Consider the following 15,122-nt stretch of genomic DNA (forward strand, 5'->3'; position numbering starts at 1 on the left):
TATATATATATATATATACACATCTGTGTGTGTGTGTGTGTGTGTGTGTGTGTATACACACACATACATATAAGCAAAAGATATATATACATATATATATATATATAATTTTGTATTTCAATTTTGTTTGTAATTAGAAATCTTTAAGTGAAGATGTTTTTAATATGTTTGCACTCAGCATAAACACTCCTAGCTCAGCATGAATCGTATTAAGCAAGCATTGATATCTAACAGGAATCACCAAGACTTATACCACTGATCTGGATTTTTCATATTTGATAATCCATATATAAACAAAGACCCTTTCTATAATGTAAGCTCCCTATAATAGAAATCCTTAAACATTTGCTGAATAAATAAATAACATGAAAAAAGTTAGAAATAACAATGCATTATAAGGAAAATTTTATAAACAAGAATTTTTCAATTAAGGTCATGCATCTTATATCAGATACTTAGATATATTAGCACAATTTTAAATTTGGTAGAGATTAAAGAATTTCTTGTCTAACATGGTATAAGAAATATACTAACTCCTTTAAACTTTTTATAGATTAAATATAAGAAATATACTAACTCCCTTAACCCTACCATGAGCACTGTATAAACTTATCTATTATTGTTACAATTATTTGCTCTCCATAAATAATGTGTTTTCTCACCTCGGCACCCCTACTTGATTGAATTCTTCATTGGGAATGCACTTCTTCCTTTCTGTCATGGTTTCTTAACTTACACGCCAAGGCATAGCTTTAACGCATGAAGCTTGCCTGGTTTCTCAGACAAATCTAATCTCTCTGCCCTTTAAGCTCCTCTCTTGGTCATTTATCCTATGTAGCTTTATACCTCATACCACTGGTGTTATGTTATGTTATGTTATGTTATGTTATGTTTCTACATGGCTTACCTGTCCCACTAAACTATAAGGTTTAGAGGAAAGGAATTGGGTCTTTTCCTTCATTGATAATCTCCTTAGAAATTACTGTATAGAAAAATCCTCGCTTATTGGAGGATGAATCAATGTCTCCTGCTAGAAACTTAGACACTTAAAAACACAGATTTCCTTATAGCCAACAGTTTCAATAACTGCCTCGTTGTACCATGCATTCCTATGTCACCAGTAAAATATTGGGGTCAAACAAGGGTGGTATAGCTAAACAATGTGTACAAAGGACATGAAATCGGTATATTTAAGCAGAAAGACTATGGCCAGGAATATAAATCTTAATATTTTGCAATGACCACTGTAATGCTTTAGCACTTTCATATCTAGTTTCTTCTGGAACCTGCAAAATAAATAATCTTTCCCCCTTAACCTTCCTTTTAGTCTACTAGATACATGTTATCACTTGAGTGATGATTTAATGTCTTTGAGAACAGAGAAGAGATAATAAATGAGCAGCTCTGTCTTCCTAACAGCTAAAGGTAAACCTCATAAAACTAGGGAGAGTAATTTCATGCAAAGCATACATGGATTTTTCATATCAAGCCCAACATTTTACAACATAATTTCACTGGTAACATATTCCCCTAAAATAAATCTTGCTAGGAAATATTTGCCAGAAATATTCCAGTACAACAAAGACATATGGTTTGGTGCATGTCAAATAAAAAGTAAGGGTTGCACAAGTGTACGCTAGCTAGTTACTTTAATTTATATACCGCTACCCAATGCTGATTCTGTGGGTTACTCTGAATAAAAATTTCCAACATTTCAGTTTTTTCTCTCTATATGATTTTTATCCATTTTTATTTAAAAAGATATGTGAAAGTGTTTAAAAATCCTGGGTATGACTAGCTAATTTCTTTCAGAAAATGTCTGCATAATACAAGGATCTTTGTGGGAGGCCTGGATGGCTCAGTCAGTTAAGGGGCAGCCTTTGGCTCAAGTCATGATCCTGGGATCCTGGGCTCCTTGCTCAGCAGGGAGCCTGCTTCTCCCCTGCAGGCCATTCCCCCTGCTTGTGCTTGCTCTCTATCTTTCTCTCTCCTTCGCTCTCTCTGTGTCAAATAAATAAATAAAATCTTTTAAAAAAATGTAAAGGTCTTTGTGATTATCTAATAAATTGTGTTCATTCATTTGTGTCAACTGTCCTTAGCCCTGTATCAAACGACAGATATCATTTACATTTTAGCAATAAAGATTTATTAATTAGTTTTTAATGTCCGCATTTTGAGGTGAACGTGTTATGAAATATAAAAGATTTTTAATAGGACAAATGAAATTATTGCTGCTCTTACTACTAAAGTATTTACGTTGTGTCTAATACTTTTCTGCATTTGCTGATAAATTTCTACTTGCCCCTATAGTTCTTCTTTTCTAGTTCAGTCATTATATAGAATTCCTGAAACATATGTTTCCACTGAGCTAGTAGCCCCAATGTTAGTTTACACTACACAAATGATCACTGATAAGGAAATGATGGGATTAAGCTGTTCAGGGACTTGCAATAACTTACTATGATAAGAGCAGCTGCCGTATCAGTTTTATTAACCCACTAAATCACTACTAATAAATAAGATAATAGCTTTTGTCCATCATGTCTGAAAACCAAGATTCGACTGATCAAAGTCTACAAGAAATTAAAATGTAACTTCAAATCAAACAATCTACTGTGTACATGAAATCTACATGGTGGTCTCCACTGTGTTCTCCCTTATTCTTCCGAGCTTTTCTGAGCAAGGGTGAGAAACAGGTCTTTTTTCTTCATCACTATATCCCTGGGGCCTAGTCAGCACCAGGATACTCAACAAAATGCTCATTAAATAGATGATTATTAATAGTGAAATTTTTTTGACCCCACTGTTTGCATCTTAAAAACTTTAGCAGCATGCTTTGTACACTGATAAAAATACAAATGGATTGATTATTGATATAATCCATTCATGACATGATAGGCAAAAATTACTTTTCATTAGCTACTCTTTAGTGCCTATGTGATGTTCCAGTTACTTTTTCAAAACCCAGATTTTGAAAATACTGCACAGAAAAAAAAATCAAGTGTATATTTTGGCATTGGTAGTAAATCAAAGAGAAAACAACCAAAAACTCAAAAGCAAAGTGAGTTTTTATCTTGGTACTGAGAATGTGTGGAGTCTGCCATTGGGGCTTCTTGGCAGGGAGGGGATGGTGACAGTGAAGGAAGGGACAGAGAGCAAAACTTTGTCCCTGTAAACTCACTGACTTTGTCCCCAAGGCTCATTCAGGTTAGATGCTCTAATGTGAGGCTTTTGGACCCCAGGTGTTAGCTTTTAAAGACCTTCCCTGCCACCCCCCTCACCCCCCACCCGGCCCAATCCCATTCCCCCATAACCAAAGGCAGCAATGGCTTTTCTTATGTAGAACATGAGACAGGCCCCTGGAAACAAATTATTCAATTTTTAATTGTTTCTAATTTTGACACTGCATGATACCTGGTGATCTGTAGTATCTACCTAGTGATTTTGTCCATTTGGATTTTTTGTTTATTTTTATTTTATTTCTATTTTTTTTAAAGATTTTATTTATTTATGACAGAGAGCGAGCGAGAGAGGGAACACCAGTACCAGGGGAGCTGGAGAGGGAGAAGGAGGCTCCCTGCTGAGCAGGGAGCCAGATATGGGGCTCCATCCCAGGATGCTGGGATCATGACCTGAGCCCAAGGCAGACACCTAAAGGAGCCACCAGGCGCCCCAAGATTTTTTGTTTGTTTTTAATGTATGTTCTATATATTTTATCTCTTCCTTTGGTTCAATAAATTTTGCTTCATTTTATTTAGTTAAACTTTTTCATCTTTCACTTTCATGAGGGGAAGAAGTAGCACCTGCACAAATGTGGGGAGTGAGGACCAATCATTTTAATACCCAGTTATGTCAGAACTTAAAGAAACAGAACCTGAAAATAGACACAAAATTCACTCCTATTTTTTAGATCCTACTAATCAATCTCTTCCTCACAAAGATCAGTGTTTCCCCAACTATCAGAATTTATACAGGGAATAAAATTTGAAGAGGTTCAATGAACCCTAAAGGTATCCAAGGACAGTTTTAGAAATAGTGATGCTATCTTTTGCCCAGAATACAGAAGAATCTTTTGAGTTAATCATGATCTAAAATAAATTCTGTCTGAAGGACTCAAATGAAATGTCTGGACATACTCTAGTTATTCTATGACATTTGGGCAAAAATTGAGAGCTTATGTTTTTAAATAACTATCATTAGGCAGTTATATATTATTATACTTTAATATATGATCCACAGAAGTCAAAATAAATTAATACTAAATTTAGTTTTAAAAAATAATCCAATAAATATCCAGTGATAGTATAAACACCACAGCAATAAAGTAAAATTTGCAAAATAATGGTAAAGTTTGGAGAAATTATTTATTTCTCTTTCTCCAAAATATTCTTATTTCTTCATTCATATTTCTGTGTTTCATCAATTCTTCATATTTCTATGGACATAAGAATATTTTTTATATTTTTATATTTTTAATGTATTTTTTATATTTCTACAGACACAAAAATATTAAATTTTTGAGATGTTAACTAGCCATTAGAAATGAAGATTGTAAAGATAATATACTGACACAGAGAAATGTTCAGGACAAAAATTAAAAGCAAAAAGCAAATGTGTGGTTGTGCCACACATTTGCTTTTATATAAAACATAAATATCTCTAAATAAATATAAAATAATTTAAAGTGTCTTATGATGGAGGCTTCAGAAAATATTAGCTCTTTAGGAGTGCCTGGGTGGCTCAGTCGGTTGAGTGACTGTCTTCTGTTCAGTTCAGGGTCCAGGTTCCCGGGGTCCCGGGGTCGGCCCTGCATAGGGCTCCCTGCTCACAGGGGAATTGGCTTCTGCCTCTCCCCTTGCCCCGCATTTCTACTCTTTCTCTCTCTTTCCTTCAAATAAATAAATAAAATCTTTAAAAAAAGAAAAAAGAAAAAATACTATTAGCTCTTTGAAGAAGAATCTGATACATTAATAAGTTTTTAAAACAGATTAGGCAAAAAAAATGAAATTTACACATCAAAAAATAAAAAATTCAATTAAATAATTATTTTCTTGACATGGCTGATACTGAGAGAAAAAAGTAGGATTTACTAGTTGACAAAGCACAAACTTTAGAGTCAGATAAACTTTGATTTAAACATCAACATTGTTATTTTACAGCATGTGTGTGGCAAGTCAATCATCTTTAAACTACAGTCTTCTCATTTGTAAAACACAGTAATTCCATCTTGTATTGTCACTGTAAGGATTTGAGAGTGTGTGGTTGTGAGTGTGCTTGTGTGTGTGTGTGTGTGTGTGTGTGTAGAGTGCTCAATAAACAGTAACTTTTAATTGCATCACTGGATTTTGAGATGCATTGAAAGATTAATTTCATATTATCAAGGATAGTCAGGTTGAAAGCATATTCATTTCTCCACCCATTCCTATACTTTACTCATTTAATTCCCACAACAAACCTGTGAGACAGATACTGTATACCATTTTTACTGATGAAAAAATGAATAATTCATCTGGTGTCACATAGCGACTACAAATGGGAGTAAAAGAATTAAAGTTTAGAATTGTCCAACTCTAAACTTCATGCTCCTAACTCTAGACAACTCTTAGAAATAAATAAAGATGCGAAAACTATCTGGCTAAGAATAATTACATCAAAACATCGCCAATTGCAAGATACACAAACTCTCCATCTCGCTGTATCATTCAACATCCTCAGTTTCCCTATGGAAAATGACTTTTCCCCAGGATATCAAAATACCACGAATATAACAAGCAAGTTATAAAAAGCAAATGGCACATCAGGAAGGTAGAAAAAAATTTCAAATTATTAATGCTTTGCTCTTGGGCACATCTGCTCTTAGATATCAGACAAATTGCCTGAAGTTATCACATGTTGTTACATAACCTAAACACTGGAGCCTCACAGTGTCACAATGGACACGGTTAATGATTCATCCCTAATCCTGAAGGCTCCTTCTAGGATTAATTGGCTTTCTCTGCAGCCTGCCTGCCTGTCCTCCTGCAGACCCATGAAGAGGATTTCTCTGCATTGCTTTGGCTCTTTTCCTACTACCTATCTACGTCAAACACTATCTAGTCTTTCCTCCACCTACACAAGTCAGTAGGAGTCAAATTCATTAGAAATCAGCCAGTTAAACTGATTCAACTTTGAAAAACAAGTCCTGACTTGGTTAGAAGGGAAGAACTTACTTAGTGGTTTTCAATCTGGCATTTCATCCCTCCTTCTCAGACCACATGTTAACATTAATAGGAATCAGTTAAATAAATATTCATCGATCATCTGTTATGTAGCCGACCACACAAAGGATGTGAAAGTGAATGAGACAAAGTCTTTATCCACAAAAGATATCTTTTGAGGGGGAAGAGATAAGTTAATTTCACATTAAGATAGGTACAAATGAACTGCTCTGAGGGCACAAAGAGGGAGCCTACAAGAAATCAAGAGATAGGTAAAAATTCAAAAGAAGAGGGAGTTCATGAGGCATTCTTTTCAATGCGTAAGCTTTCAACATACCTGCAAGGGAAAGGGAATTCTCCATGGAGGAAGACAGCGTAAACAAATGAATGACATCTGAGGAAGAAGCAGAGGGTACTGGCCCTAATTTGATGGGAACACAGGTTCCATGCTGAGAAGTGAGAAGCAGGTGGTAAGGTAGGCAAATGGCTTGTGACTAAACCATAATGGACCTTGAATGTCAAGGTGAGAAAAATCTGCCATGAGCTGCTGAAAGTTTCGGAGTATGACAGATGATGGAATGGAACCTTCAGAAGGTTGATTTGAAGAGTCGTATTGAGTGGACTGGAAAAACAGAGTGAAGGCCAGAGTATGAAAGTGAGAATGGAGAGAGACCCGTTCAAAAGAACTCATAAAGTGAGATTTATTCTTTTTGGCAAGTGACTAAGGCTGAGCTACCCCTCAGGGCAGCTCCTCCTCACACGTGAGAACTGACCCCCTGAAACGGGACTAATCTGAATGGAGATGTGTGCTCCATGTAAAATACAGCCAGGAGCTCAAATGCTTAGCAGGGAAAAAAAAAAAAAAAAAGCATAAAATATCTTAAATGTTTTTCATTTTGATTACTTGGTGAAATGATGACGTTTCAGATATACTCGATTACATGGAACATTAAAATCAAATAAGATCTGTTCCTTTGTACTTTTTAAAATGTGGCTACTAGAAACGTTTGAATTAAATACGTGGCTGTGTTATTTTCCATCAGGCAATGCTGAACTAGGTGTTAGGACAGGAGAAGATGCTCATGAGCTAGCAAATGAACGGCAGAAGAGGGAAGAGGAGTTATCAGTGTTGTGACAGGGAAACCGGGAGAGACACTTCATACACTGATTTATCTTAAGAGGGCTCTGTCAGCAGGTTCACGTGCTAGATGGGTGCCAAGGAAGATGACTAATGGTAAAAAATGAGCCATGGAGTTTCTGTCCCAGTAAAGACAGGCACTAGGACACAGGCATGGGCACAGTGGTAAGGGAAGTGAGCAGAGCTGCTCTTTCAAGGAACAGCAACAAGAAGCAAAATAACAGAGCAAGTGTGAAGAGTATAGCAGCTTTGAGATGGTTTTATTTTTATCAACCGGAAGAGACCTGAATATGTTTGTAGGCAGAAGGAAAGGCAACACTGAAAACACAGAGGGCAGAGGCAATCATGGACGAATGAGAACCTAAAACTGGGGGTCCTACCAAGATGGCCACAAGAGAAAAGAAAAGCTGAAGCTATCGAGAGAGATCTTACTCTATGTTTCTATGTACTTGAAGAGATGACCAAAGAAGTCATTTGTGCAGATCATTTGTCTTGAAGGGAAGAGAAGAGGATGTTAAGAAGTCATTATCTGGGAAAGAAACCCAGAGAAAGAACCCGAATCGTACTTCAACCCCTGGCTTTGGCCTTGCCTTTGAAAGTGCTGTGGGTTCCATCTGACCACTTACTTAGCCATGGGCACTCTCCTTTTTGACACCGATGCCTTCAGTAGTGGCCTTAAGATTATGATAATAGTTCATTTACATTATTTTATTGGAAACAAGGATATATTACAATTTTCAGTATAAATTTTGCTTTTTAAACTTCATTCTAAAATCCCCTTTTTTTTTTCTTCTTAGTTCTTACAATTGGCAAAAATCTGCTTCATCAAGGAGAGAAGACCTGCTTCCCCTCACTGATAAAGATAATCCTTATTTTACATGTGTCAATTCTCATGTACAGGTATCATATATCACTAATACATGCTCATCAGTGGGTCTTACTTTGAATGGCCTCTGGTTCCAAGTCGCCGAGTTGTCAAGAGGGGAAATTTCTGGCGAATTGTCTGAAAGGAAAGTCAGTCACTTTAGTTTTTAGGCAGTATGTGGTTCTATTGCAAGCAACTTGTAACCAACTAATTGGAGAAAGTAAATGTTAAATTTTGAGTATGTTTAGCCTGGAAGAAGTAACATTGTACATATACCATATTGATAAGCAATAATACATTATCAGAGGCAGGAAGATACTTTTTTGATAGATTATTTTACTGCTCTTGTCTCAATTTCCAGGGTGAATCATACCAGTATCTGATTTTGCTTAATGTGACTACCAAAGCAACTGTTACTTTATGTACGTACTTAAAGGAAAAATTTGAGTATCTTTATAATAATTTTATCCAGAGGTTTGCCACAATTATATCTCCATCTCCAACCCTGCAAGAACACAGGAAATGTTCTTTACCTTACCTGATCTCCACAGCAGTGTTTTAAATGTTTTCTTCTCTATGTTCCTTTCTCTAAAATTTGGTAAAAATTGGCATTAGCGATTAAAAAATGAAATCTTTTCTATTGGAAACAGGAAATTGTAGGTTCTCCTAAGGGCTCCATGGCAAAGGTCTTATAAATGTTCACTTCTTGAGGACTGGTTCTGTGGTTCTAATCAGATTCTCAAGGTGTTCCATGACTCCCCAAACAGTTAAGAAGACTGCCATAAGTTGGACTCATTAAATAGCGGTGCTAAAGTGGACATTAGAAATTGACTTACACAACTTCCTCATTTTAGGCAGTGAGTGAATTGAGTTTTGAAAGGTGAAGTGCTTTCAGAAGGTCTCAAAACAAATTAGTCACTGTCTAGGCCAGAACCTGAATCATGAGATTACCATGCAGCATATCACATTGACTCCCATAAGCAGATAGGTTTTCATATTAAATTGATAAATTATTTTATTTTGAAAAACTGAGAAGCCAGACTATAGCATTCATTATTTCCTGGACAATGAGTCCCTCTACAGGTTAAAATTTGGATTTCAGTTTACATGAGATGCCATCTTTGAAGCTTAAGCTTCCCATAGTTTTTCTGCGCTATCCTCGGTTTCTTAAGACGGCCGAGCATGAGAAGAATCTCAAAGAACAAGGCTTTCCTAAGAGATTGATACTGTTTCCTGGTTCTCAAATTAAGACCAACATATATAAATAGAGTAATGCCAACTCTATAGATTCCCATCCTAACCATACAGGTTGGGCAGAAAGGAATGTGTTTAAATGAGCAATATTTAATCAATCCTCTCACAACATCTTGGAGTTTGGGGTGTATTCATACTCAGAGTGAAGTGGAGAATCAAGGGAACTCTTTATGAAAGAAAGTAAAAATCTATTAAACACCCATATACTTGAACCAGCTAAACAATAACCACAATCACCAATTGCATCCACAAGATACTTGTCACCTCTACTTAATTTCCCTTCTCCGTACAGGCCATTAGCATACTCCTTAACACATTCCTCTTTGAAGGGAAATGTCACTCCTCAAAAGGAGCTGCCTTTAATGTCGCATGAAGTCTTCTGATAGCCAGGGTTCTAATATTCAAAGCATAAAGTAGTTCAAGGTAAAACCTATAGTAGGTAAAATCAAGATAAATCATAGAGTAGTTCCAAATACACCCGTAAGAAATTTCATTTATGCTCGTGAGAGAAATTTCTGAATATTCTACATGAAAACTTGTTCAGATGAATGTGTTTCCACACTGTCTACCTGACATGACTTTAGTTGTTAAGTAGTGTAGCCCAATACGTGTCATTTACCTTTCCAAAGGTGGCTGCACAGGCTGGTTCCAATTTCTCTTTCCTGCAGAAATCTAAATAGTGTGCATAAAGGATACACCGTGGAAGGCAGACTCCCTCACATACGATGTAATTCTCTTCAAGCCTAAAAAAAAAGAAAAGGCAAAAAATTGGGTCCAACCTTTCCTTTATTTCTCATTTCCTTTCCCTTTTGCATTAGTCTAATGACTGCTTTGAATACAAACTCTATATGAATGAGTTCACGAGTGAGCCCAGGTAGACCTGTTTTATTCTGGATATTATTAAAAGTCAGATCACAAGAACTAATCTTAGAAGAGCAACAGCCCCAGTGAACACCTGTTAGTGCAGTTAAAATACCATGGTGAACATAATACCACTCCTCCCTGGTCTATATCCCAAAGAACAAGTCCTACTTCTATGGAAATCCTCCCTATTCATTATGGTTTGCCTTGTGAGGTAAAAACGGGAATGGTGAAATTGAAGATGTTTTTTTTAAGAGGATGTTCTCAGCCCTAAAGGGCCGCCAGGTTTTAGGCCAGCAAATACCTACAATCTCTAACTTTCACTCACAAAGTAGTTCTGAACCCTAAATGGTTAGGGAAGCAAGTTGATACATTTATTTGCAAAATACCTAAGAATAAACTCACATCACTTAAGTCTGAAATGGTACTGATCTATTTTTCCTCCGCCACCTTTTGCTGTGATCAGTACTGTAACAACCTAAACCATAGCACACACTTGAAACAACACTGATCTATTTCTCCTCCGCCGCCTTTTGCTGTGATCAGTACTGTAACAACCTAAACCATAGCATACACTTGAAACAACATGTATGTCTCTAAAGACATTTCCAAACTGACATATATAAATTCAACTCTGTTATAAACATAATTATGCAAATTTTGAAAATTTAGACATAATTCCATTTAACTTGAATGTCTAAAATTGTAATTAAAAGTGATAATATAATAAATATAATATAATATAATAAATATAACAAATGTGATAATACATATTTGCTACAAATATCTGCATAACAATCAAGAACTCAGAACTTGTAGATTGTATTCCCAGTTTTTCTAATAATTTAGTAGGTGATTTTGACCAAAATTTGTGTATACCCATTTTATGTATAGTAAAATTATAATTATTCCTACATAGGAACAACGCAATAAAGAGTACGCTTTCAGATTAAAATTGAGTTCAACTATCCAAGATCTCTGATTTAATATATTCCCAAGACACAGAAGATAAAAGCTAAAAGAGATGTTCATCAAATGTAAAGCATCAGATGTCCATTTTTCCATGGAGAAAGAAAAAAAGAACCAAACCCCAGTAAAATTTGCATGCATGAAACCAAACACCTGGCTGATGGTTGAAAACTGGAGTTACTCAGCCAAATTTTTCACTTTATTTTTCAGTTGTAATTTTTTTTTGAAGATTTTATTTATGTATTTGACAGACAGAGACACAGTGAGAGAGGGAAAACAAGCAGGGGGTAGTGGGAGAGGGAACAGCAGGCTTCCCGCTGAGCAGGGAGCCCAATGTGGGGCTTGATTCCAGGACCCTGGGATCATGACCTGAGCCGAAGGCAGAGGCTTAACGACTGAGCCACCCAGGCGCCCCTCAGTTGTAATTTTTAACCTCCCTAATAATCTACACAATCTTAAGGGAAAATTCTCAAAATACAATTAATTCACTTCATTTTTAAAAAAAATATACTTTAGACTCTTTTACAGGAAAGGGTATGGAAAATTCAAACAAAAATTACAGCATTTTATAGTTTCAAAAAATATGAAAATCACTAAGAAAACATTCAACTATTTAAAAATTGTATTTTAATGGCATGTATAAAATGTCAACTGTTCTGACATTTTTTGATGTTTTTGTAGGCATTATCATTATCTTCAAAATAATCCTAACCATGAGTACAATGTTAATTTGGGGTATGATATTTTTCCCTTAATTATAACCTAATTATATTTATAAAATTTTTTTTAAAAAGTTTGTTTCCACTCAGTTGATTGGAACTGAAAAACTGGAAGTGACCATTCAACAGCTCCCCAAAATGTATCTTTAATCAACACTTCTGCTCCAATTATCCTAATAAAAGAGTTGTATCCTAAATATTACAGATAATTAACTCGAGCATTTACTGCTCCAGTGTATTTTTAACCAGTAAGTCTGACATCAACTTCAACAGTTAAGACATAACCTTAGAAGAATATTCAGTTCATATTTGAAATATTTGAAAAGGTTTAAGTATATAATACAAAAATTTAGTACATGTGAATTGTAACCCAAATAACTGAAAATAAAACTTAATAGTCTTTGTGGTAGTTTCTTAGATACCATTTTTTCTACTCTATTTTTCTAAGGTTTAGATCATACTTTACATATAAACATTGTATACAACCTATCAGTAAATAGACCTTTTTAATTATTTGCTTGTGATTTGTAATTCAGGAGGAAATTTATACCCTATTTCTTCATAGTATGTGGGAAAGCTTAGAGTTTTTACTTTAGATCTCTCTTCCTTTTAGATAATATTACAAAATGCTCTCTGTACACAGAAAACCTACTGGCAAACTCTTGGTTCTGAAAGATTTTCCACAAAACCCAATTCGCAGGTGTTATAAAAATAGTGGAACATTTACTTAAGTTACTAGTAACATTTTAACTGATTTTTCTATGTCTTCTAATTCAAACATACTTCACCTAATGACCAATACACAATTGTTAATTTGCCCTCATATGGATAAAGAATATTAAGATCCTTCCTCCTCATAAGTCATTTTAAAGAATCATGTTTTATAAACACAAAACTACCACATAACAGATATCTAAAGGTCAAATTGATTGTATGTTATGCAAAAAGACATAAAAACATTCATTATTGCTGACATTTGACAAAATTATAGTTTGGGTCAATAATGAACAAAGTGATGGGGTTTTGTACTGCATTAAATTTTTCATTAATACCAGAATACATCTCCACACCAAATATTCAGTGGGGGGGGGGGGGAAGGATAAATTTCCTATTGGCATTTTAAACTTTCCCTGAAAAGTCTGAGGGAAAAGCAAGTTGAGAAAAGCGGATTCTGAAGATACTTTTTCTTTTTAAAAGATACTGACTTAAGACTCAACAGGTGCTGAAAGGTACCCCTGTGGGAGTCTTACCACTGCAGGGTGAGCTGAGTCTGCTTCTTTTTATCCTTCATCATCTGCGTGATGGTTTTTTTCTGAGAGAGCTGTGGATCGGCTGCTTTGGTTTTGCTGTCGTGACTCTCTCCATCCTCTTCTTCAGAGGAGAAGTTACCATTGCTCAAATGCATTTCTGAGTGCAATTTGAAAGGATGATAAAGAAAATCAGAATGTGAAAAATCAATTAAGTAGTCTCTAAATGTACCCTGGCGTCAAACCGGGTGATCTAAGGGGCGGGGGTAGGGGGGCAGTGAGAGGAGAACTACGCAAAATCCCTTAGAGTTAATTTCTAGGTGATAAACATTTTCCTGGGGAAAACACAAAAATCTGGACTTGAACGTTGTACATACCTGTTATGTTTGCGGTGTGTTTACTTTTATTATTGGATGCCCTTCTTAGAATTCACCCGCTTCCTAGCCTCATGCCCCGCGGGGCCGGAGCACTCACCTGATTTAACTCCCACAGGCAGCTCCGGGTCTTCCCCTCTCTCCGCGCTGCCCAGGGCGCCCCCGGGCTGCGCTTCAGCCTCCAGGTACACCCTTTCCTCGGGGTAAATGAGCAAGCCCTTGCCCAGGAGCTGCACGCAGCACTCCTCCGGGGCCTCAGGGGAAACTTGGGGCGAAGGCTGCGCCTGCAGGAAGGCGTCTTCCAGCACCGGGACCTTGGCCATCCTCCTGGCCGCGGGAGACCTGGGCACCCGCCGCTCGGCCGGCGCCCCGCGGAGCCCAGAGCCCAGGGCGGGGCGGGGCTGGGCGGGGCTGGGGACCTGCGGCCTCAGGGGCGGGGGCGGAGGCCGCAGGCTCCCCGGCCCCCCGGGGTCGCCGAGAAGGAAGCCAGTGCCGAGGTACAGCTCAGACCTGGGACCCGGGTGGGCCGAGGCGGGACTGCCTTTCTCCACCTGTCTGAGGTCCCGGCAGATGCTCAACTCGGAGCTCACTTCCCCAGCTGCGCCCGTCTCGCCGGGAGGCCCGGTGCCCACATCTCACCCCTTCTTTGATCCCTTTCTCACTACGTGCGCAGGGCCGGAGGACACTCTTCACACCCAAAGCTCCCAGAAAGGTCCGAGAAATCCCCACTCTTTGTCCGAGGGAAGCGTGGCTGCAGCTGTCCCCATCCCTAGTCTCTTCAGACACAAACGACGCCCTGGCTGAGCAGCCTCGATTCTGCGAAGCCAGGCAGAGGAGGACCGGAGCCCTGAGCCTGGTTTGCTTTTTCTCGGATTAATCTTAAGGATTGGTGAAGGCTCTTCTCAGAGACGTGGAGACAGACGCCATCGCATCCCGCTCGTGTCCAGACTCTCATGCTCCTGGTTGTACAAGGGCTCAGAATCCCAGGCCTCACCTCTTTCGAGGATTCATTCGCTCCCTGCAGTATTTTGGGACTTAACGCATCCCTGACAAGCTCTTATCTCTTATACCTAAGGATAGTGCAATGGACATTTGTTGAGATGAAGGATGAAATCGCCCTACTTCATTTCCAAGCCAAAATGACAAGAGAGTCATGTGGAGTGCAAAAAAAATGACGACTTGTGCTCCTTTTAAGAAGGAGAAATCAGTAGAGAGTTGGGGTGTGTGTTGCCTGACTGCCACAGAATCTTTCATTCCTTCCATCTTCTGCTCTTTTGACAAGTGTGTCCTGTGCCTACTGTATGCCTAGTGCTCCCCAGAAAGGCAAGGAATCTGCTTTGGCTCACCTTGCCTCACCACAGCCAACAACCTGCCATCTTCTTGTGGAGCATTAGAGAGAGAAATCACCCCTGAACTTCAATTTAATATTAAACTACATCAAAATTTTACTTAGGAAAAACCAAAATGGGACACATGGTGGTGGATGGCTGAAGGGTGA

General features: G+C 37.7%; 1 protein-coding gene across 1 annotated transcript in view; it reads right to left on the reverse strand.

Moving 5' to 3' along the window:
* RFX6 (regulatory factor X6) overlaps positions 1 to 13,947 on the reverse strand; it is a gene marked incomplete at both ends in the record, with an annotated part of 57,959 nt that extends 44,012 nt beyond the window's left edge. Inside the window, 4 exons of the mRNA XM_080806674.1 lie at positions 8,277 to 8,338; positions 10,074 to 10,197; positions 13,254 to 13,410; positions 13,725 to 13,947. Coding sequence (XP_080662800.1) covers positions 8,277 to 8,338; positions 10,074 to 10,197; positions 13,254 to 13,410; positions 13,725 to 13,947 — 566 coding nt within the window. The remainder of the gene's footprint in view (positions 1 to 8,276; positions 8,339 to 10,073; positions 10,198 to 13,253; positions 13,411 to 13,724) is intronic.
* Positions 13,948 to 15,122: the final 1,175 nt, after the last annotated feature.

Source organism: Martes martes (assembly GCF_963455335.1).
Source record: "Martes martes genome assembly, chromosome: 6".
In the NCBI taxonomy this organism is placed as follows: domain Eukaryota; kingdom Metazoa; phylum Chordata; class Mammalia; order Carnivora; family Mustelidae; genus Martes; species Martes martes.